Genomic DNA, 23,397 nt, shown 5'->3' on the forward strand with positions numbered 1-23,397 from the left:
CGTGTTAGCCAGGATGGTCTCGATCTCCTGACCTCGTGATCCGCCCGTCTCGGCCTCCCAAAGTGCTGGGATTACAGGCTTAAGCCACCGCGCCCGGCCATGTGGCATTTTGTTTTTAAAAAGACTTCAAATTCACAGAGCTAGAGAATGAGAGAGTGAATACCACTACTGGGAAGCAGGGAAGAGGAAATGGGGTGATACAGGTCAAAGGATACAAAATAGCAGACATGTAGGATGCATGAGTCTACAACAGGGTCCCTAACTTTTTGGCACCAGGGACCAGTTTTGTGGAATACAGTTTTTCCACAGGCGGTGGGGTAGGTGGATGGTTTTGGAATGAAAGTGTTCCACCTCAGATCATCAGGCATTAGATTCTTAAAAGGAGTGACGTAACCTAGATCCCTCGCATGTGCAGTTCACAATAGGAGGCGGAGCTCAGGCCGTAATGCTTGCTCACCGGCTGCTCACCTCCTGCTGTGCGGCTTGGTTCCTAACAAGCCACGGAGGGGTACCAGTCCATGCTGGGGGGTTTGGGACTAGAGAGCTAATGTGCAACATGAGGACTAAAGTTAATAAAATTGTATCATAGTAGTAATTTTTTTATACTTTTTTTTAAAAAAATTATTTATTTTTTTATTATACTTTAAGTTCTAGGGTACATGTGCATAACGTGCAGGTTTGTTACATATGTATACTTGTGCCATGTTAATGACGAGTTGATGGGTGCTGACGAGTTGATGGGTGCAGCACACCAACATAGTAGGAATTTTAGTTAAATAAGTCGATTTTAGCTGTTCTTGTCATACACACAAAAAAGTAAATACATGAGATGATATATTTGCCTCCCTATTGTAACCATTTTTCTATGTGTATGTATCTCATAACATCATGTTGTAAAACTGAAATATATAGAATGAGTAAAAAAATTAGCTGTAAATTTGGCCTTAATGTTCCATGTTAAAGCCAAATGTTTATGTTTGTAATCAGCTAAATATTCTATTGTACAGAAGTCCTGAATTGCATGGATGCACTGTATTTCATGGATGCCTCATTCTGATCATAAGCTCTTGTTTATATGATTTGTGCATGATCCAAATGTGGAAAGAAAATGAGTGGGCAGCCCATTCTGGGTATCAAGCAAACAGCACAGGCACAGACCATGTGTAAGAAGCAGCCTTAGGCAAAACTGAACCAAGAGTGGTTTCATACAGGTATTCCTCTAAGTCTTTAATTTTTTGCTTATTCCTTTGCCCTTTTTAATGTGATAGACAACTAATCACCTTCTGCTGCCTCCCCAACCTCAACGTCGGTGTTCTTTGGCAGATAGTGACTTCGGTGTTCTTTGGAAGATAGCCTACAAATGAATTTCAAAGGCTAAGCGTATAATGTTTGCTCACTAAATGTAAGCAACAGAGAACTAAATCTGAACTTTGGCAAAAGTCTATTAATAATTGACAACAGAACAGTGAGGATGTAGAAAGCAATACATTAAAAAAAAAAAAAAACAACTCCATCTGGGATAATAATAACCTGTGAAAATGCTCCCCCGGCTAATTTGTATCAATGATTATGAACAACATGCTAAATCAGTACTTCCAAAGTCTATATATGACTATTATAGGTCTGGAGCAAATGATGAAGAAACTTTGGCTGATAATATTGCAGCATTTTCCAGGTAAGAAAATTTATTTTTTTAAATCGTGTTTTAAAATTACACAAAGACTGTACCAAAATAAGATCTCCTAGTTTTACGTTGGTGGTGGGAAATTATTTGTTCAGATTTATGCTTGGTAGAGAGGGGAAAGTTCTTGGGGCTGTAAGAAATCTTGGGCCTTTAAATTGTTAAAAAATATTCCAAGCCTGTGAATCTTGAACAACTGACTGCAAGAGCCAACCCTATGTTAACTTCACTTGAAAGTATGATAACAATTAATTTAACTACATATAAAAATAGCGATAAATTCGAATGACTTTTCTTTTTCTTAGTATGACAGTAAGTGCTTATGTTCATGGTGTAGGAAACAGCATTCAATGCCAGATAACCATCTTATCCGGATGAACCAGATTGGATTGTTGGCTCAAATGTTCTTTTCCTGCTGGCTTTTCGTGTTATCATTCATTTTGATTACTGTTGTCTAAACTTTCACTTTAGATTTCAATTTGTCTATGTAGCATTAATCTTTCAACCTTGCTGTTTCATCTCTCCTTCAAAGCACTTCATCTCTTTTCCCAAAGGTTTTTTTTTTTTTTTTTTTTTTTTTGGAGTTATAAAAAATGGTTTATTTGCTGGAGCAAGACAGGAGAGCCTTCACTCCACTCCACTCAGTCTCATCCATCTAACATTATGGCTCTTAGTAAAGTCACTCAGTATTGTGGGTACTCCTTGATGGTGATAAATTAAAGACAAAAAGGCAGAAAATATGCAGTGGGGAGGCAATCAGCTTTCCTCCCTGATTTCTTCTTTAGTCTACAACAAAATCACTCAAAATCAGTTTTCTATATTTAAATTAAGAGAAATAAAATCATCCCGGCCAAGGTGGCCTCTGGTATCCATCACTGATTCACCCACAAATTCATCTAGAGACTGAAAATGGTGATGGGGTGAAGGACAGGGCCTCTCCCCAACTCTTTCAAGCCTTGACTTTGTCTCAAGTTTTGCCTGGAACCCAAATGAGCTCAACAAATGCCAGGGAAGTCAGGGGAAGGGAAGTTGACTGAGAGTAGAGGGGCTTAAAATTCTGCACCATTATTTACTATTTTGGACTCATTTAAAAGTTTCTGCTCTTGGAAGATGCCCCTTCTTGGGCCAACGTTAACTTTGTCCACCAAAATTTGCCTGTGAGTGGTCTCTTGAAAACACCTTAACCCAAATAGGTTATTACAACCAAGGAAATTTCAGACCCTTGACAGATGTATATGGTTAGTGTCTCAGCATTGCTAGGCCTCCAGTGCTCAAGTGATTATTTCCATGTATACACAGCCTTCCTCATTACTTAATTCCCTTTGTCCCGTGCTAGCTAATTAACTAGGGCTAATTAGGAGTCTCCATGAGCTACACTGTGTACTACGTACTGAGGAAAAAGCAGTGAGCCAGACAAAGTTCCTGTCCATAGGAGCTTACATTCCACTGGATGCCTATCAACCTCCATTATACTGTTGGATTGAATTGATGCAAAATGGGCCCCAAAGAGTTGGCCAAGTGAAGGTCTCAGAGAGGATGCAAAGGGGTGCCCCAAAGCAGATGGATCACCTATGCAACCCTATAAATTGTAGAAACTTTGGGAGACATAGAAACTTTGGTGACTTCTAAGTTGTGAACTGGAAAAGCGCCTCATGCCTTATGTGCATTACATGGTATTCTAGTGAGTATTCCCATCCTATGTGTGTACTGAGTGACTTAGGGATAGGACACAGACAATGAAAATGAATTTGCAGTGCCACCTTTTCCGTGAACCTTGATCATTCTCTTTTGTTCAGCTTTAAATAAAAAAAAAAAGTATTGATCAACTTTCTTTGGAGGACAGCTGATACTATTTTATTATCAACTACTTCAGTTTGTATTGCAACACATTTTAGGGGTCGTTACCTAGCTAATATCTCAATTCCTCTTTTGCTTTGTGACTCGCTAGGTGACCCTTGATTCTTCACACTGCGTCATGTAGCTGGTCACGTGACACCAAGAATAGAATTTCTGCCAGGGTTGTGGAGACTTTGGGTTGGTGGCATGAAGGAAAACAACCTGAAATTTCACATTCTGATTCTAATGAAAAGTGCAAAACAATCAAACCTCAGATAACCCGTTGTGATGCAAGGTCAGAGTATTTCAAACGCATTTACAAAATTTATACACCTCCCTGTCTCACAAGTACAACAAAAGGTCATTTACAGTGACAGCTTTTATTTCTCTGTACTCAGCTCTGATAACCACATTTTGGAGTTCTAGGGACATGGGCCACTCATGTCACCCAGCAGTTGCTTGGAGATATTTTTGGGTAAGACTTGAGACTTTAATATTACTGTGGCAATAGAAAAAAAAAATGTTAAAAAGGACAAATAAATGGAACCACCCAGAAGAACAAAATTTCTTATTGCAGTTATAACAAAACAGGGCAAATGTCAAGTTGCTACATTTTGCATGGCTGGAATTGATTGGGATTAATTCAAGGAAGAACAGTAATTTGTTTCTCCTACACATTAATTCAAAGTAGCCTTCTCAACAATGGTCTTCACATTTGTCATAGCTTTTTTTCCTGAAATTATCACTGATGGAAGATAATTCAACAATTTGGACACTTGGAAGCCCTCATGATTTCAGAAAAGGAAACTCTTTTCTGCTGCGTCACCTATTGATACTGAAGATTGTGTCATTTTCTTTTAAATAACAGATAGGTAAAAGTGATGTCATTCTCTCACTTCAATATTTGAGAAGTAATATAAACTTACCAGTGACATTGTGTTCTCATAGGCATAAATGTCACAAAATCATTTATCTAGTATCCACAACAGGTGAATAAGGTGTTTTTGCTTTATATATTTTAACTGCTTAGAGTAAAAAATTAATGTGGAGAAAATCAGAATGCAATATTATAGTATTACACAACTTATAAAACATGAACCTACAATGTTTAGTTGGTGTGATTCAGAAATAGCATACAGTTATAAAGCTGGGTGAGGCATGGGTGTCTTCCTTCAATAGGGCAGCTACTTTGTGAGGAGTGTGTATATCATTTGATTTTTTATAAGTTAAATTTGAAGCCCTTGTTAGATGTGAGGGGTGGGCCAAAATTCCTGTGAACAGATTCTCATCTTTACCCCACTTCCTTTACTCTGGCATCTCATTTTCTATCCTTTGAAAACGGTTTATTATTCAATTGGTTCAACTGTTTCCAGTTGAGCCCATTCTTTTTCCAAAGTGGAGGTCCAGGAGAACACAGTCCGAGAATATGGTGAGGTGTTATTTTATGTATGATTGTGGGAAAGTTACTTAAATTTGGGGTGGGGTTGGGCAAGGCTTGAAAAGCTAGTGAGCTATCTGACATAGTTGCTGTTATTACTATTTGAAAAATATCAAAACATGGAGGACTCTTTAGATAACATGCATGTTTCCATTCCATTGATTTTATCTAATTTTACGTAGGAATTACGTTTTGTGCATTGGTTGACAAACCTCTGTAACATCCTCAGAACAGAAAATACTGTTTAAGGGAAAGTAAGAGCCCACAGTTATTAAAGTGACTGCGCCACCAAGTGGACAAGCGTAAAGCCACTGTCTGGAGATGGAAGGATTTAGCCTTGCTTTATAAATGAGAATTTGACCTTTAAAAATGTCCCTTTTGACACATACACACACACACACACACACACACACATGCACAGCTGCTGCCCTGCAGCGTTGTGTGTTCTTGTCATAAAGCTTTCATTGTTTCTCTAGCTCTAAGTAAATATTAATGCCTTCCAAGGCTGGCTTGCCAATGGCTGCTATTAAGATCGTTTTCTCTCATTCTAATAACACACTTAGAGATGATTGGTAATAAAAACTCTCTTCAAGGCTTCTGCTTTTCCCCCTTCAAAATGGAGATCAAAGAATCATGCTGTGAGGGTCTGTCAAGAAGAAAAGACTTTCAGCAACAGAGCATGTGGTGTGACATTAAATAATGACAATTATGATGTTCAAAGGAATAGCATAGAAATCACACAGTAAAACTTCTTTATTATGCTTTTCAGGGACTGGATGTTTTTACTTTATTATGTGAGGAAGGGTTAGATTACAGACCCTTAGCTATTCCACAAAGCACTATAAGGCAGAATTTCTTCTTCCGCTACAGGAAGTACACTTCAATTAAGGGCTTTTTCTTTTTCTTCTTCTTCTTCTTTTTTTTGTTTTCAAGTTACTGCATTACTATATCATACTTCACTATATTTACTAAAAAGTCATGCTGTTTCTGGAAGCAGAGTTAAATCTAGGTAATACTAGATGAATGCTGGTTAGAAATATATGTGTGCCTGAACAACATGTTTATTATACTGGTGCATATTAGAAATAGGGCTGTATTTTCTTCAATTTTAATCAGCAGTAATGAGGAGAATAATAAATCAAAACAAATAGGAGATATATGTTTTAACAGGAGGAAAGAGAACTAGTTCTCCTGTAAATCTTACTGGTGAATTTTTGGTTGCTGGTTTATTGGTAATTTTCATTCCAACGCAGAAGAAGCACAGAAACAGTCATTTAAAATAATTTTCAGGAGTCAAAACTTTTCAACCCCAAATTTCAGTTTTGTCAAATAATATTTTGAGAAAAGTGTTAAGCTAAACTAATAAAAAAACCTTCCCTCTTCATTAGACTTTAATGAATACAGCATATAGCTCAATAATTTTGAAGAAATCAAATTATAATTTTAAAAGTAATTGCCTGAAGCTGCTGTTGATCACATAAAAAGGAGACAAACTAGACATAGCATATCTTCTTAAACTCTAATCTAAACTCTATGCATTTGTATACCATCTTGATTTTCAAGATTGGGGAAGTGTAATGAAAACTACGTTCACACAAGAACCTGTACGTGAATGTTTGTAGTGGCTTTATTTAGAATTTTGCCCCAAACTGGAGGTATTCCAAATGTCTTTTAGCTTGGGAATGATTGAACAAATGATGGTGCCCCTGTACAATGGAATACTATTCATCAACCAAAAGGAACAAACTATTGATACATACAACAACATGAGAAAATCTCTAATGCATTATGTTAAGTGAAAGAAGCCAAACTCAAAAGGCGACATACTGTATGATTTTGTTTACATGATATTCTTGCAAAGCAAAATTATCGGGACAAAAACAAAATACGTCTGTGGTTGTCAGGGGATTGAATTGGGGAGAGTTTCACTACAAAAGAAAATGGAGACATTTTTGGGAATGATTGAACTTTTCTAGATCTCGATTGTGATGGCAGTTACACCATGCATTTGTATGCATTTGTCAAAATTCACAAAAGTACAGACTAAAATGAGTGAATACTATTATATATTAATTATACTTTAATAAATAATTGCGGCCGGGCGCGGTGGCTCAAGCCTGTAATCCCAGCACTTTGGGAGGCCGAGACGGGTGGATCACGAGGTCAGGAGATCGAGACCATCCTGGCTAATACGGTGAAACCCCGTCTCTACTAAAAAAATACAAAAAACTAGCCGGGCGCGGTGGCGGGCGCCTGTAGTCCCAGCTACTGCGGAGGCTGAGGCAGGAGAATGGCGGGAACCTGGGAGGCGGAGCTTGCAGTGAGTTGAGATCCGGCAACTGCACTCCAGCCTGGGCGACAGAGCGAGACTCCGTCTCGCTTCGGAATAAAAAAAAAAAAAACAAAAAAAAACAAAAAAAAACAAATAAATAAATAAATAAATAAATTGCTGGAATTAATTACCCTCTAATTGTTAACTTTCTATTCCAACAGTAAATTGCCTCTTTTCCATTACTTTGTAAAGTCATTTGCTTGTTGGGGAAAAATTCCAACTCATATTTTTCTTTTTAACTAAAAATGTAATGCAAGTTGGTTATATTTTTGAAACTCTAAAAGCCTTTTATGCTTATTTATTTATTTTTTATTCTAGAGATGGAAGCTGTATCACAAGGATGCCCGGAATTGTTGCTGAACAGATCCTGTCGACTTCTGTTTTAGGACAGAGGGTCAGCATGCCAATATGCGTGGGGCCCACGCCAGCAGCGCATCGCTTCATGTGGATGGCGAGCTGTGCACTGTGCGAAGGTAGAGGAAGATTGTCACCATCAGGGAGAGAAGGGGGCTACGTTTATCAACTTTCCTCTCTGAATGCACCCAAGCTAACATGTTCCTTGATGTTTTTACACTCAGAGAACATTAAGCTCATAAACTTATCATCCAAAATGCTTGTCTTACATGTCCTGATCTCTTCTTTCCAGCTGTTGTGACTGGGCAAGAATACTCTCTCTCTTGCATTGGTTTTCCTTGGGCAATGGGACAAAAACTAACTACCTGCCTCATTAGGTTATGGTGAGGACTTGAATGAGTTCAGGTATACAAAGGTTCTGGCCTCAGAAGATTTGGTTTATATGTGGTATTAATAACACTGTCTCAGGAATGGATCCTCTGACAAGAGATCTGCCCAAGGTCCCACAGCTTAGGTAGTTACAGAATTGGAATTCAGGGCCCTGTGGCTACCGTATCTCAAAACCCCTCCTGTTCCCCAAATCAAAGTTGTTCTCACAGCCAAAGAGTACATGGAGACAAGTGTGGTTGGTTATGTTTTCTTCCATGGTTTTGGATCATGATTCTTTGTTATGGGATGAGTTATATTCCCAATTAGAGCAGTTTCCAGCTGCCTTAGGAGGGAGTGATGAGGGAAAATCAAATAGATGTAAAGAAATCTCTTGGCCGCGGCGCGGTGGCTCAAGCCTGTAATCCCAGCACTTTGGGAGGCCGAGACTGAGCGGATCACGAGGTCCAGGAGATCGAGACCATCCTGGGCTAACACTGGTGACCCCGGTCTCTACTAAAAAAAAAAAAAAATCAAATCTAGCCGGGCGAGGGTGAGCGGGCGCCCTGTAGTCCCAGCTACTGCGGAGGCTGAGGCAGGGAAATGGCGTTAAACCCGGGAGGGCAGAGCTTGCAGTGAGTGAGTCCGGCACTGCCACTCCAGCCGGGCGACAGAGCGAGACTACCGTCTCAAAAAAAAAAAAAAAAAAAAAGGAAATCTCTTATTAGGGCTAATTTATTAATTTCCAGTTCTCTAGCAACTGTGAACATTTGAAAGGCTGTGGAGAGTAAAAATTCTCCCCAAATTCTGCTCCAGAAACTCATACAAAAGTTGGAAATGAATTCTTTTGATGCTAAGCAGGGCAGAAAAAGAATACGACTATATAATATTTAAAAACATTTTAGTTTTAAGAATTAAGGATCTTGTGAATTCACATCCCTTCTTGAAATGTCTGACATAAAATTCTGTCAGGGATATCAGAATGGCACAATGAGGTTTTGCTGGACAGACTTAGCAGCTTTCTTAATTCTAGGACCACACACAAATAAGTGGCTTTGGAGCCCCAGCCTTTTGTCTATGGTAATCCTGAAACATAAGTAGAGAGAAGAAAAAAAAAAGGAAAATACTAAATGGGTAAATATCTATACAAAATCAAGATAATAAAGGCCCTTTCAGGCTTGAAGCTATAGGCAACAACCTTAGAACAAAAGAAAACAAATGAACACTAAAAAACTAAGACTTTAGTGTTCTTAAATCTCAATGAAAATAAAAAGTAAATGGTAAACTGAAATAAATGGAAAAAAATATGAGACTGTAAAGGGTTAATGTCCTTTCCACGTAAAAAGCCCTTATATTTGAAGAAGAAAATAATATATTGCTCAAAGGGACAAAGAGAAATACATGAACAAAAGATATAAATAGGAAATTTACAAATGGAGACATAAAAGTAACCAATAAACATATGAAAAATATTCAATTTCATTAATAAGCAAAGACATGTAAATTATGACCATCTGTTTTATTTTCTGGATATCGAATTTTTATTTTAAGATCAGGCAGTATGATTAGGTTAGGGAGAAAACGTGCATTTTCAAACAGTGTTGAGAGAAGTGTAAAGTGAAATAATCTTCCTAGAAAATAATCTGGCACTGCATATCGAAGCTCTAAAATGTAAATTCCATGTGATGCTAAAATTCTCTTCTAGGAATTCCAAGGAAATAATTATGATTTTGAGGAAAAAAAATCATTTCTGCAAGGATTTTCGTGCTTCTTATTTTAGCAGGAGAATAACTAGAAAAAAATACCCAAACATCTCATAATTAGAGATAGTTTGCAAAAAATATGATGCATAAAAATGGCATCAAATTAAAAAATTATACTATAGGAAGAGTGCAATAACATAGAATGATATTTTAATTTAAAATTGTAAGAAATCAGTTGCGAACAATAGTCAGGTCCTAAAATACATTTAGTTTCAAATATCGCAATTTACAAATGTTTATTTATAAGTGATGAGTTTACTCCTGACTTTATACTCTTCTGATTTTTGGCTCAATCTTATAAACTCTTCTTTGAATTATTTTGTAAGGAGGAAATTATAAAAATTAGATTTGAAAGAGTAGAGATAAAGGGACAAGGGACCATGAAGAGAATGGAAATGAAGAAAGGAAGCAGAGAAGGCAAAAAGCAGAGCTCACTTAGTAAGGCACCCTGGAACCAGCAGATTATTTTTACCACATGTATTAGTTCCTTCTCACACTGATTTAAAGATACTCTTCGAGACTGGGTAATTTATTAAGGAAAGAGGTTTAACTGACTCACAGTTCTGCATGGCTGGGGAGGCCTCAGGAAACTTACCATAATGGCAGAAGGCAAAGGGGAAGGACGACCTTCTTCCCATGGCGGCGGGAGAGAGAAGTGCAAGCAGGGAAATGCCAGATACTTATAAAACCATCTGATATCGTGAGAACTCACCCACTATCATGAGAACAGCATGGGGGAAACCACCTCCACGATCCAATCACCTTCCACTAGGTCTCTCCCTCAACACCTGGGATTACAATTCAAGATGAGATTTGGGTGGAGAAACAAAGCCTAACCATACCAACACATGTTACTTTATTTGATATTTGACAGGTGTTTCTGTCCCCATTTTGTGGGCAAGTAGCTAGAGTTACAGAGAAAACAGTTTTTCATAGCTCATCAATGACAGATTTATTCTCCAAGTCACTTCTGATGGTTCCAAGACCAGTCTTTATTCTTGGTGGAGTTGGGCTGAGAAGAAAGAGGAGAAGAAAGCAGAAAAGAAAGCTTCTTTAGAAACTATGATTTGACAGTGTAAGTAGGACTATTTCCTTCAGAAGTAACCATAAGAGGATATTAAATGCTTATTACAGGCTTATCCCCTTAGATTTATTTCACACTTATAAAGCAATTATCATGTTCCAGACACTATTTTAAGTATATTATGAGTATTATAGCATTGAAGCCTCAGAGCAACCCAAATAAATAGGTCATATTATTAAACCTATTTTACACAGGAGAAACTGAGGCACACACCAGATGAATAACCGTGCCTAGGGATGCACAATTCATAAGTGATAGAGATGGGATTCAGATAGAGTTATTCTGTCTCCAGAATCTGGGCTCCTTACCACTTTGCAAGAGCTTTAATTTCAGAAAGTCCTATGAAGTGTCATGAGGAGAAGCCCATTATGATCCCCTAGAAGTAATTACAGTTTTAGGAGCATGCAAAACAGGCCCCTTGGCAGAATAAGTTACACAATAGACATTTGGATAAGGTGGATCCAGCAGAACAAAGAGAGGGTGGTGACATCGAGATCACAGAGGAATTGGAGAAGGCAATGGAAGTGTGCACATGCTGCCCTCAAAAATCTAGGATCCTCCATTGGGTTCCTATTAGGGAAGCAACATCAGAGTTTCTATTCTGTATTTGTACTAGAAACCTTTCTCCAGGGTTTCTAAGTTTTCTCCTATGTTTCAAAGACCATCTATAGGTTATTAGTCTATTTAATATTTAGGTATATCCAGAAAGCTGACGGTCATCAGCTAATAGTAGAGTGCTCTTTGGCAGGTGTGCTTTGGTTGTGGGACAGTAGGTTACTTGCAAGAAAAGAATGAATGCCTGGAGTAGATGGTGCTTGTGCTCTGGATGTATTCCCGTCTTACTTCCCTTTTCCATCAGACCTACCACTTTTTGCCTGACATTATCTCTTGCAACATGAACCCATGGATAGGTGTGTTTGAAGTAGGGGAATGGGAGAGAGCATTCCCTAACTAATGATGTACAGCAGTAGGTGGATAAATACCCCAGCTCTCTTTGATCAGGGTAATGGAAGCATTTTCTAATATGGTCACCCACTGATCCTCGGAAGGATTGAGTCACATTGTCCACAGTAGTTCCCTGCCCATGAACATACCCTCTTTTACTGGCTTTCTTCCCATTCTTCTCTCACTTCCCCATTCCTTCAATTCACTGAGATCGTTTCCAAATAAGATAGCTTGCTCTCACATCTCTGTGTAATTTTTGGCTTCTGGAAGTATGTAAACCAGGATAATAGCTAACTGAAGGCTATAGATAGCCATAGGCAAATTTAAGTAACAGTGTAAGAATATTCATACTTGGCAGAGATTTATTTATGAAAACTGAGAAAATTTACATGGAATTATGAAGTTATTATTGGATTTATTCCATCATTCCCAGAAAGAATATGGAAATCCTCTCAAGCAAATCAATCCTTGGGAATATGGTGAAATCTATGGAACTTGTTGTGGAGTATTTTTTTTTGGTTACCCTCCTAAATATCTGGCCCCTAAGCATTCCTGTCTCCAGGGACTTAGACCCTAGCAAGGAAGAGAAGTTGGGGCCAGGTTCAGAAAACAGGGGTTATCGATCTCTCTGGAGAAGTGTCCCCCTCAGCATGGTCAGTGAGAGTAAGTGAAACCCATTGGTGTCCACAGGCAATGGTCTGGCCTGAGTAATTAGAATGGGCCTCCAGAAAGTTCTGGGAATTGCTATGGTGCCATAGTCTCGTTTTCCCGGTTGACTCTCCAGATTTATTCAGAGTTCAACTTCAAGGGCCTTTCTGCCCTTCCTCTCACAACTGTAGGGCACATCCACCTTATTAACTGGGACTGAGGACTAAATTTGACTCTTTTTTTTTGAGACGGAGTCTTGCTCTATCACCAGGCTGGAGTGCAGTGGTGCTATCTCGGCTCACTGCAACCTTTGGGTCCCAGGTTCAAGCGATTCCCCTACCTCAGTCTCCTGGGTAGCTGAGACTACAGGTGCGCACCACCACGGCTGGCTAATTTTTTGTATTTTAGTGGAGACAGGGTTTCACCATGTTGGCCAGGATAGTCTTGATCTCCTGACCTCAAGATCTGCCTCCCAAAGTGCTGGGATTACACGCGTGAGCCACTGCGCCTGGCCTGAACTCTACTCTTTTACACTGCTGCATGGTTGTAGAGTGACCAATGAAGCTATACATTTTTCATTTTCAAAATGATGATGAATACAAGGTTACCAAATAAAACACAGAGGGCCCATTGTGTTTGAATTTCAGATAAACAACAAATCATAGATGTCCTGTATGTTTGCTCAATCAGAGCTCTCACCTGTAGGAATTCTTGTGAGGATTCATGAAATAAATGCTAGAAATGCTTATATACTATCTTTATTTGGCCCTCAGAGCCCAAAGTCCCCAAAATCTTTATCTTTCACACACAAAAACTCACTTTCAGTAAAGAATATTCCATTTACATCTTAGTGGAAATAAAATTGTTCTTTTCTTTGCTAAAATATTTTATTTTAAGCTTTATGCAGAAACCTTGGGAAAAAAGGGTACCGTTAGGAGCCAGGCTTGTAATGTAAATGTCCAAAAAAAGATGAAACTGAAACAAACAAACAAACACACAAATAAACGAAACAACAGTGCAAGCCCCTGGGTGGAGACTGCAGCGAATCTGAGATTTCATGTTCTATCAGAAGGGGGCAGCCACATCTTAGCTCTTGACGACCCAAGGGAGCAGGGATGTGGGGCTGCCAAATCTTCCAAAATTTTAAGAGAAGCCAGAAATCTTGATTTCTATGTACAATCTCCTGGTTTTTAAATGTGGGCAAATAAATCAAAATTCCCTAAAACACTGTTTGGGGCAACAATGTGTGGGCCAAAGTAAATACTTTTGTGGGCTACAAGTGTCCCCTGGGCTGTCCATCTGGGACATCTGATTTATGTGGAAATTTACCATGAACTAGTTTTATTTCTGTGGCAGGTCATTTTCACTCTCTAGGATTACGTTTCTTCATTGATAAAGTGAGCTACTTGAGCAAGACCAGTGGTTTGAATGCCACGCCCCAAGGAGGCTGGGGTTGTTCCCAGGGATCTTACAGAACTTAGGTGTGACACTGAGCATGCAGCTACTTGTGTTGCATTTTGGCGTTCAAAAGAAAAGTTCTTTAAATAGTTCTGCTGGTAAAAAAAAAAAAAAAAAAAAAAAAAAAAAAAAAGAAACACACACAAGAAAAAACGTTCACAACAAAATCTCCAAAACAAAACCCAGAAAATTGGCATAGAAGTGGAGGATGATCTTTGCAATATTTTCAGTATACAAATAAATGATTTTGATCCCATTTAAAATTTTATCAAATGCAAAAAGAGAGACAATTGAAAGTATAGAGCTACCTTTTCTAACACTTCTGAAATTTACACTTTATGTCAGCCCTTGAGGTTTTAGATGCACTTTATGTCAGGCCACTTCTTTCCACAGAACTGTGTCAGCCCTGGAGGGTTTAGATGAGGCAGTGAGCATTTGAGTGCATTTGATGTCCATTTCTCAAAGTATATTCTTGGTCTATAGGAGAGGAACAAGATATGTAACTATCTCTGACCATTGCTAAAAACATAAACATGTATTTAATAAATGTTGCATAAACTCCGAAAGTGATACTTCAAAGTCGTGTGAAAAATGATGATCACCAGCATTTCTAGAGCAATTAGTACGTGCCACGCAATTTGACTTTATTGTTTACTCACCTATCCTTACCACCATCTTAAAATGTGTGAGTGCAAAACCCTAAGAAACTTTCTCCAACTCCTGTGGATGTGGAAATCAAGGCTTAGAAAGGTTAAATGCCTTGCTCCAGTTATTAATCACGTAGGCAGTGCTACCTATAACATCCTGCTCCGTTACTGGTATTTTCAAGTGTCATTAACTATAGCAAGAATCCTAAGGCAAGCACCATGCTATCATCTTAAAATATTTGTTGCAAACATCCTATATTTTATTGTTTTATCTTTTTAACTTTGAATAGATAAAGCAAGCCACAGAAAGTGAAATTAATTAGGAAATACTCGCTTTTTGCAAAATTTGGGAGCATAAACAATGGGTCATGAAGTACAATCGAACAAAAAATAAAATTCTAAGAAGTCTTTTAAAGTGGAAGAAAATATCTGAAAATACTGAATGGAGGGCAGTTTTCACGTACTGTGTTATGAATAAAAAATTTGATTCAATAGATTACTTAATCAACCTTTTAATAGTTGTAAATCTCATAATATTTAAGCTGTTTTATAAGTGCTTCTACTTATAATGGCACATCCATTTGAAACTCTAGCAGATAATTTTTATTTATGTTTTTGAAATTTTTTCTTTATATTCTTTAAAGAAGAATACAAAATTATTTCTATGAATATTTAACATATTGAAGGAAATAGCAATAATAAACATAAATGCTAACACATATAAAATAGGTAGCATCATTAGGCTAAATTTTTGTCTTCCAGGATAAGTAGATTATCTCTGAAATCTCTGACTTCTCAAATATCCAATTAATAAAATGCTTACTATACCACTTGGTGCTTTAAGAACATTATCATGGAAACCTCTCAGGTTTTTTGCACAGTAGCTGTAATAATATTTTCCTTCATCTTTCATGGAGCTGCTTGAGATGGTTTTTTCTCCCTTTAAACATGAGAAATCAAAAAGAAAGAGAAAAAATGATTAAATATTCATTTATCCTTTTGCTTCTGACTTGTCATGTGGGCAAGTGCCACATGAGGGAGTGCTGGGACCTCATATCAAGAAAAATTAAAACCTACCTAATGCGTTCCAGGAATGCTCAGCATATTAGCAAATTCTTATTAAACTGTCAAAAAAAAAAAAAAAAAAAAGGTGGGGGGGTTAAAAGAAATTCCAGCCCCTGGATGCAATTAGAGGCTACCACACAGGATTTGATGGGCCATAAAACCATTAAATCTAAACACTTTTTTTTTGAGCCTAAAAGGCCAGAACATTCCAAAGTGAAGTTTTGGGACTCAGCTATGACTTGACCACCTATTAAGATGCAGGTGGAACAGATTGCAGAGTAATACAAAGAGCCACACAGACCCCAGATGACTGCATTAGGGTGTAGGTGAGAGTTTTAGCTGTTGAATTTTCTGGATTTTCCAAGATTAAGTGATCAACCTTAACATTGAGTGAAAGACCATTCAACAGGAAAAATTGTCATTTCCTTTGCTCCAAACCCAAACGATGTATTTTTTGAAAGCTTTATTGATTTATATATTTATGTGTTGTGCTAGGTGACTGACTAGATATATGTTTCAGCATACCTACTAGGAAAGTATCCCCATTATTCTCAATTTTACCTAATCCAGGCAAAGCACTGGACTTGCTTTAAGGAAAATTTTTACTCTTTCTGAAGTGGAGTGCCTGTCATGTATCAGGTGCAATGCTTGGACTTTATGTTCTTGTGATTAATCCTTACCATAGGCCTGTGAAGTAATTCTCATTCTGTTTGACAGTGGAGAAGAAGGAAGCCCTTGACCAAGGCCTAGTGCCAGTAATGGTGATGGGGTTTGAATCGAAGTCTGTTTCACTCTAAAGTGTAACCAAATTTTATGATTTAGACTTGCTTTTCTAACAATAAAAAGTCAGTGACATGCTCTTTCTATGTGTAAGCACTCACACACACGCACACACAAACACACATCCATATTACATATGCTTATATATGTACTAAAAGATTATGGACATTTCATATATATATATATACATATACTAAAATGTGTAATTCACTGTATTTTCATTGTATAATTCATTGTAAAATATATACTTCATTGTATAAAGTATTTTCATATAAACAGTGACTTCAGTGTTAAAATCACTTTGCAATGAAACAAGATTGTTAATTAAAACACCTATTAAAAATTAGAATCTAGCCATATTAAAGACAGTCATCAAATGGTATGATTTCTAGGATTTTGCACCAAAATTTAAGCTATTGGGTGGTTTTGTTGAGAGCATGAGATTGCTTCTTCTTGGAATTATTAATGTACCTGATGACATTAAAATGTGACAGTGAAAAGAGTCAGAGGCTCACGTGTGTATCCCAACACTGAAGTTGTTAAATACTGGGAGGTTGGTTGAAGTTGTTGTGCGCAAACTCAATACTCCTTAAAACCATTGTTAAAGGGCCTATCACTGTGTTGTGGTCTCCATATGATCTGCCATTTATGCCAAGACTTGACAATTCAGTAAAATGACAGAATAATAACACAGGAATCACTACAGTAGAGTTAATGTTTTAGTCTAATGCAGAGTTCTGCTCTAGAAATACAGTGAAAACAAGGAAGGGAGAGCTAAGATGTCACTGGGACTAATTGTTCCTTGCAAATATTTTCATACAGTAAAAAAGAGATCTAGAGGTATAGTGGCAGTGTGATCACTCAAGATTATATAGCTCCAGATTCGTTCAGTGGACCATGATGAAAGCACTGGAAAGATTAAGTCTGGTTTCCTGGTCTTTCTTGGCAGTGTTTAAATTTGTTCAGCTCTATAAATTGTAAATTAAGATTTGTTTGACAACTTTTAAGTATTTCAAGCATAATTGTAGTTGAAGGTTTGTTCTTCTTTTAGATCACTGACTTCAGAACTTTATTTTTCTGGTTAATCTCAATTGTAATTTTAGACATTCATGAAACAGTGTTGATTGCGTCTATACCACGGTAGATCCTCTGTGAAGATCTATATGATGGTAGCTTCTCTGTGAAGACAGGATGACACACTCAATGGACATTATGGTGCACAGTTATACAATCACTTCACTATGACAGGCCCTGAGTTTAGAACCACACAACTGCTTGGTACTTGGTCATTGCATATTTTCCCCATTACGTAATGACTTCCTGTGCAGATGACAAAATGCATTTTCTCAACAAAATTATTTTCAGTGCAGCTGTTTTGATGACTAAGTTTTGTAGGAGCTTTTTAATCAAATGCACCTAAGAAAACCCCAACACTTTAGGCCCTTTGAACATATTACCCTTTTTTGCTTCCTCTTTCCTCTTTTTCCTTAAAACCATAATTTTGGAAACTCGACTCTGCCTTCCCATAAAAGAGAGTTATTTTCAAAGAAATTATTTGGATCTAAAGTAACACGTTGCTAATTGTTCTGTTTGAATCTTGGTATATGATTAGTCCCACATGAATTAATTTTCCAAATAATTAACTCTCATCAATAACTAATATTTTCTATTTCCCTCCATTGTTGTTTTGTGGTGGTGGTAGTGGCCGTGGATGAGCATCATTCTCAAATATATTATAATTCCCTTCCTCATCAAGCCCAGCATGACAAACTTTAGTTTTGCTTGATGGTTCATCATCTTATTTCTGTGTGTAAGATTGTTGAACCTGACATTAAACATTTGGAAACTATTTTATAATTGGTAAATTGTGTTTTCTCAGCTTTGAGTAAGCGCTCTCGTCTTCTTCATCTTGTACCATTTTATTTTTATTTGCCATTCACTTCCACTTCTGATCTGAGATCTAGAAAGCTGGATAAATCCCAGAGAAGTGAGCTAAAACAAACAAACAAGCAAACAAACCCAAATCATGGGATAACGGTTAAGTGTACTGAGGGGCCATCATGCGAACACAGTTTAATTCCTTGGCTTTAAAACTAGTAAGAGAAGAATGCATTAAAAAATGTGGCACATATACCTGTGTCCCTCTCCAGAGGGTGCCAGCAGAGAAGAAAGGTGATTTATCAGCAAGGCATGGCTGGCATTGGCAAACCATGTGACAACCACTACCAACTTCACTGCCATTGCTCCATCTTTCCCTTTCATTTTCAATGAGCCCCAACTTTGCTCAGGACATCACACATATTCTACTAATTTGGATGAGTCCTTTTGAAAGAAAATATCTACCTCAAGGTTCTCAAAGCATAGTCCTTGGAACAATAGCGTCAGCAGGACTCTGGAGCTTGTTAGAAATGCAAATCTTAGGTCCCACTACAGACCTATTGAGTCAGAAACTGAATTTTGTTAACATACCTGTGTGATTCCTATACACCTCAAAGCTTGAGAAGCCCTGGTCAGAGCCTGGGATGAAAGTTCCTGTTGGTTCCAAGTCAAAGGCATGGTTCAGTTCTTCAAACATGAACAGTATTAGATGTAGATGGATATTGTTCCCTTCTGAAGACCCTCAAGGTCTTTTGAGAGCCTGTCAAGTTTAGAATCACTGCCTGAAATGAGTGAGAAGTCACAAGGAGACTCTAGATAACTGAGAGATGTGTTCACAGTAGTCTTTGATAAAAACCTGGGATGGGCAGGCTTAGTATCCAGGCCCCTAAAATTTATGTATACAATGGATTTCCTATTTTTGCTTCTTCACATCCAGATTACCTGGATCAGAAATAAATGTTTTCGTTAAGGCTTGATGTGACAAACAAAACAAAACAAAACTCTGCCAAGCTCTAGAAGAACAATTGCATTTCTCAGCCACAGGGAGAACACTGCCAGTTTATGCTGTTTTCCAAAGCTATTTACCTGTCCTAGCTTATTTAAATCACTGTACATTGGAGTTTAGGATTTGTGTCAACTCCAGAGGTAGCTGCATTCATACCTGATGAGTTCTTTTTAATCTCAGCAGTTGATTATAGGTTCCATAGTATAGGAAATTTTCCAACCCTCTATTGAATGGCAGTTTAGAAAGGTCGATCTACACTTACCTTACGTCAGGTTATTGCAGACCCTTGTGGCATTTTTCCACCCTAGGACATGTGATTTAACTCTAATAGGAATCTTCATTATGGGTGGGTCTGAGATTAACTTTTATTCCGTAAAACAGAAATCATGCCACTGGCCGTAGCTCATTTTTTGAGATGGAGCGGGGGAATGGATGATAGTAAACAAGGATATTAATCTCACTTATTTTTATTATTATATTTATAGTTACATTGCAAATGGAAGAGTAGAGAAACCAAAAACATATACTGAGAATTTTACAATTTTTCTTCCAAGTATTATTGATTGATGTTTGGATTATGCAAGTGCTGCCAGCCCTTTAGACTCACTCTGCAGTTCCCCTCATGGAAATTTGTAAACAGATTAGGGTGGGGATAGGGAAAAGCATGTTCTTTTTGCACTTCTTGGATTATTTGTTCCAGGCTCTCCAAAGTAATGTGTACCCTGGGAATGCAGAAATTACCTCCTTAGATATTCTCTCCCTATATAGGTCCCCACAGGGAGTTCTTGGACCTGGAGAAGATTCCACTCTCCTTTAGGAGCTTTCTCCATAAAGGTATTGAGCATTGGACACTATATTTGCAAGGGAAAAGAGGAATGTGTCTCTTGAGCATCAAAATCATTGTAGAAGAATCTCCATACTGGTTTTCAAAATGGCTGTACTAACTTACTTTCTTGCCATCAGTGGGTTCCCTTTTCTCCACAAGGGTTCCCTTTTCTTTGCATCCTCGCCAACACTTCTTATCATTGGTGTTTTTGATAATAACCATTCTAACAGTTGGAGGTGATACTTCATTATGATTTTAATTTAAATTTTCCTTATGATTAATGATACTGAGCTTCTTTCATTATGTCTATTGGCCATTTATATCTCTTTTTTTGAGAAAAGTCTGTTCAGATCTTTTGCCCATTTTTATTTTCTTTTTTCAACTTTTATTTTAGAATTAGGGAGTACATGTGCAGGTTTGTTACAAAGGTATATTGCATGATGCTGAGGTTTGGAGTCCAAATGAATCCATCACCTAGGTAGTGAGCATAGTTCCCAACAGGTAGTTTTTTTCAGCCCTTTTCCCCCTCCCAACCCCAGTGTTGTATTCCCCAGCATCTATTGTTCCCATTTTTATGACCATGTGTATCCAATGTTCAGATTCCATTTTTAAGTGACAACATGTGGTATTTGGTTGCTACATAAATTCACTTAGGATAATGATTTCCAGCTGCATCCATGTTGGTGCAAAGGAGATGACTTTGTTCTTTTCTATGGCTACATAGTATTCCATGGTGTATATGTATCACATTTAAAAAGTTCAGTCCACCATTGATGGGCACCTGGATTGATTCCATGTCTTTGCTATTGTGAATAGTGCTGTGAGGAACATGCTGGTGCATGTGTCTCTTTGGTAGAATGATTTATTGTCCTTTGGGAATATACCCAGTTAGTGGGATTGCTGTGTCGAATGGTAGAATAACTCTCAGTTCTTTGAGAAATCTCCAAACTGCTCTCCATAGTGGCTTATTTAATTTACATTCCCTACAGCAGTATATCAGCCTTCTCTTTTCTTCACAGTCTCACCAACATAGTATTTTTTGATTTTTTAACAAAAGCAATTTTGCTGGTATGAGATGGCATATCTTATGGTTTTGATTTGCATTTCTTTGATGCTTAGAGATGATGAGCATTTTTTCATATATTTATCAGCCTCTTTTATGTCTTTGAGAAGTGTCTGCTTATGTCCTTTGCCCACTTTTTAATGGGGTTATCTGTTTTTTTCTTGTTGATTTGTTTAAGTTTCTTATAGATTCTGGATACTAGACCTTTGTTGGATGCATAGTATGCAAATATTTTCTCCAATTTTGTAGGTTGCCTGTTTGATTGTTTCTCTTCCTGTGCTTTGTACATTTTTTATTTGGGTTATTTGTTTTCTTGCTATTGAGTTGTTTGAGTTCCTTATTTTTTTGGATATTAGCATTCATTAGATATATGCTTTACAAATATTTTCTCCCAATCCCTGGGTTATCTCTTGATTCTGTTGTTTTCTTTGCTGTGCAGAAATTTTTAGTTTCATACAATTCCTCAAAAAACTAAAAATAGAATTGCCATATGATCCAGCATTTCTACTTCTGGATATTTATTGAAAGGTGTTGAAATCAGTATGTTGAAGAGGTATCTGCACTTCTATGTTCATTATAGCATTATTCACAATAGTCAAGATGTGGCGTCAACCTAAGTATCCACTGACAGATGAATGGATAAAGAATGAGGTGTATGTACACAAAGAAATACTATTCAGCCTTTAAAAAGTGGAAAATTCTGTTATTTGTAACAACATGGATTAATCTGGAAGATACTATGCTGAGTGAAATAAGCCAGGAACAGATAGACAAATACTATACGATCTCACTTACATGTGGAATCTCAAAAGGTAGGTCTCACAGAAACAGATCGTAAAAAGGTGGCTACTAGAGGCTGGGAGAGGAAGGAAAAGAATGAGGAAAGTGATATATTGATCAAGGTTGTATAAAGTTTCAGTGCAACTGGAGTAATAGGTTTTAGTGATCTATCGTACAGAATGGTGATCACAGTTAATAGTAATGTATTTTATATTTTAAAATTACTGAAAGAATAGATATTTAATGTTCTCCCTACAAAAAAATGATAAGTTGGTGTATTAGTCCACTTTCACACTTCTATAAGGAACTGCCCAAGACTAAGTAATTTATAAAGAAAAGAGGTTTAATGGCTCACCGTTCTGCATGGTTGGGGAGGCCACAGGAAGCTTACAATCATGGTGAAAGGGAAAGCAGGTATGTCTTACATGGTGGCAGGTAAGAGAGCCTGTGTGTGAAGTGAAGGGAGAAGAGCCCCTTATAAAACCATCAGATCTTGTGTGAGCTCACTCGCTAGCATGAAAACAGCATGGAGGAAATCTCCCCTATGATCCAAACACCTTTTTCCCTCAACACATGGGGATTACAGTTCCCTCCCTCGACATGTGGGATTACAATTTGAGTAAGATTTGGGTGGGGACACAGAGCCAAACCTTACCAGTTGGTGAGGTGATGAATATGGTCATTAGCTTGTCTAAATTTGTCCACAATGTATACATAGGTCAAAACATCACATTTTACCCCATAAACATGTCCAATTACTATTTTTTCAATTAAAAATAAATATAAATAGATTTAAAATAATTGCAAAGGAAAGCTGGCTTTGGAGAAGGTTAATAAATAATGACATTAAGAAATCCAGGTCCTTGGCGAAATTAGAAAAACATACAAAGCTATCCAGGACTTATTTTTCCAAATTCATTAGGTATCCTCTCACCTAGCCCTTTACAATTGCATGGCTTCAGGGGTTACACAGAAAACGCTCACAAACATTGCCCCAATAGATGATCTTGCAATACAATGAAGTGGGCAGAACAGCTGTGGCTATAGCCATTGTGCAGATAGAATGTGCTTCATGGATGACAAGACTGGGACTGTAGGACAGGCTCTCAATCCATTCTACCCTGTTATTGTTCTGAAATGGAAGTTTTATCTCCCAGCTTATGTACGTAGCCTTATCTTTGATGCTTCAATATCTGAGACCTGACCAGTGTCCCTTTTAGTGATTGTATGTGTGTGTGTGTGTCATATGCAATTTCCTTATAGCAATGGCATAATGTATAACTGTTTAATTAAAGAAGAGAAATAAATGCCAAACATACGAATAAAGTCTGAGTATATCTGTAACATTAAAAGTGTAGGTGTCTATCTTTGAAGATGTATCTTAAGGACAATGAAAAGAGTCAGTGAGTAAAAGTAAGATAAGAGAGTCCTGGGATTTCATACAAGA

General features: G+C 37.5%; 1 protein-coding gene across 1 annotated transcript in view; it reads left to right on the plus strand.

Moving 5' to 3' along the window:
• The first annotated feature begins 1,465 nt into the window (after positions 1-1,465).
• The window catches only part of HAO1 (hydroxyacid oxidase 1), a 62,240-nt gene continuing 40,308 nt past the window's right edge, over positions 1,466-23,397 (plus strand). The window contains 4 exon segments of the mRNA XM_017877641.1: positions 1,466-1,675; positions 7,608-7,638; positions 7,640-7,709; positions 7,712-7,757. Coding sequence (XP_017733130.1) covers positions 1,539-1,675; positions 7,608-7,638; positions 7,640-7,709; positions 7,712-7,757 — 284 coding nt within the window. The 5' untranslated portion in view covers positions 1,466-1,538.

Source organism: Rhinopithecus bieti, unplaced genomic scaffold, assembly GCF_001698545.2.
Source record: "Rhinopithecus bieti isolate Rb0 unplaced genomic scaffold, ASM169854v2 scaffold_65, whole genome shotgun sequence".
In the NCBI taxonomy this organism is placed as follows: Eukaryota; Metazoa; Chordata; class Mammalia; order Primates; family Cercopithecidae; genus Rhinopithecus; species Rhinopithecus bieti.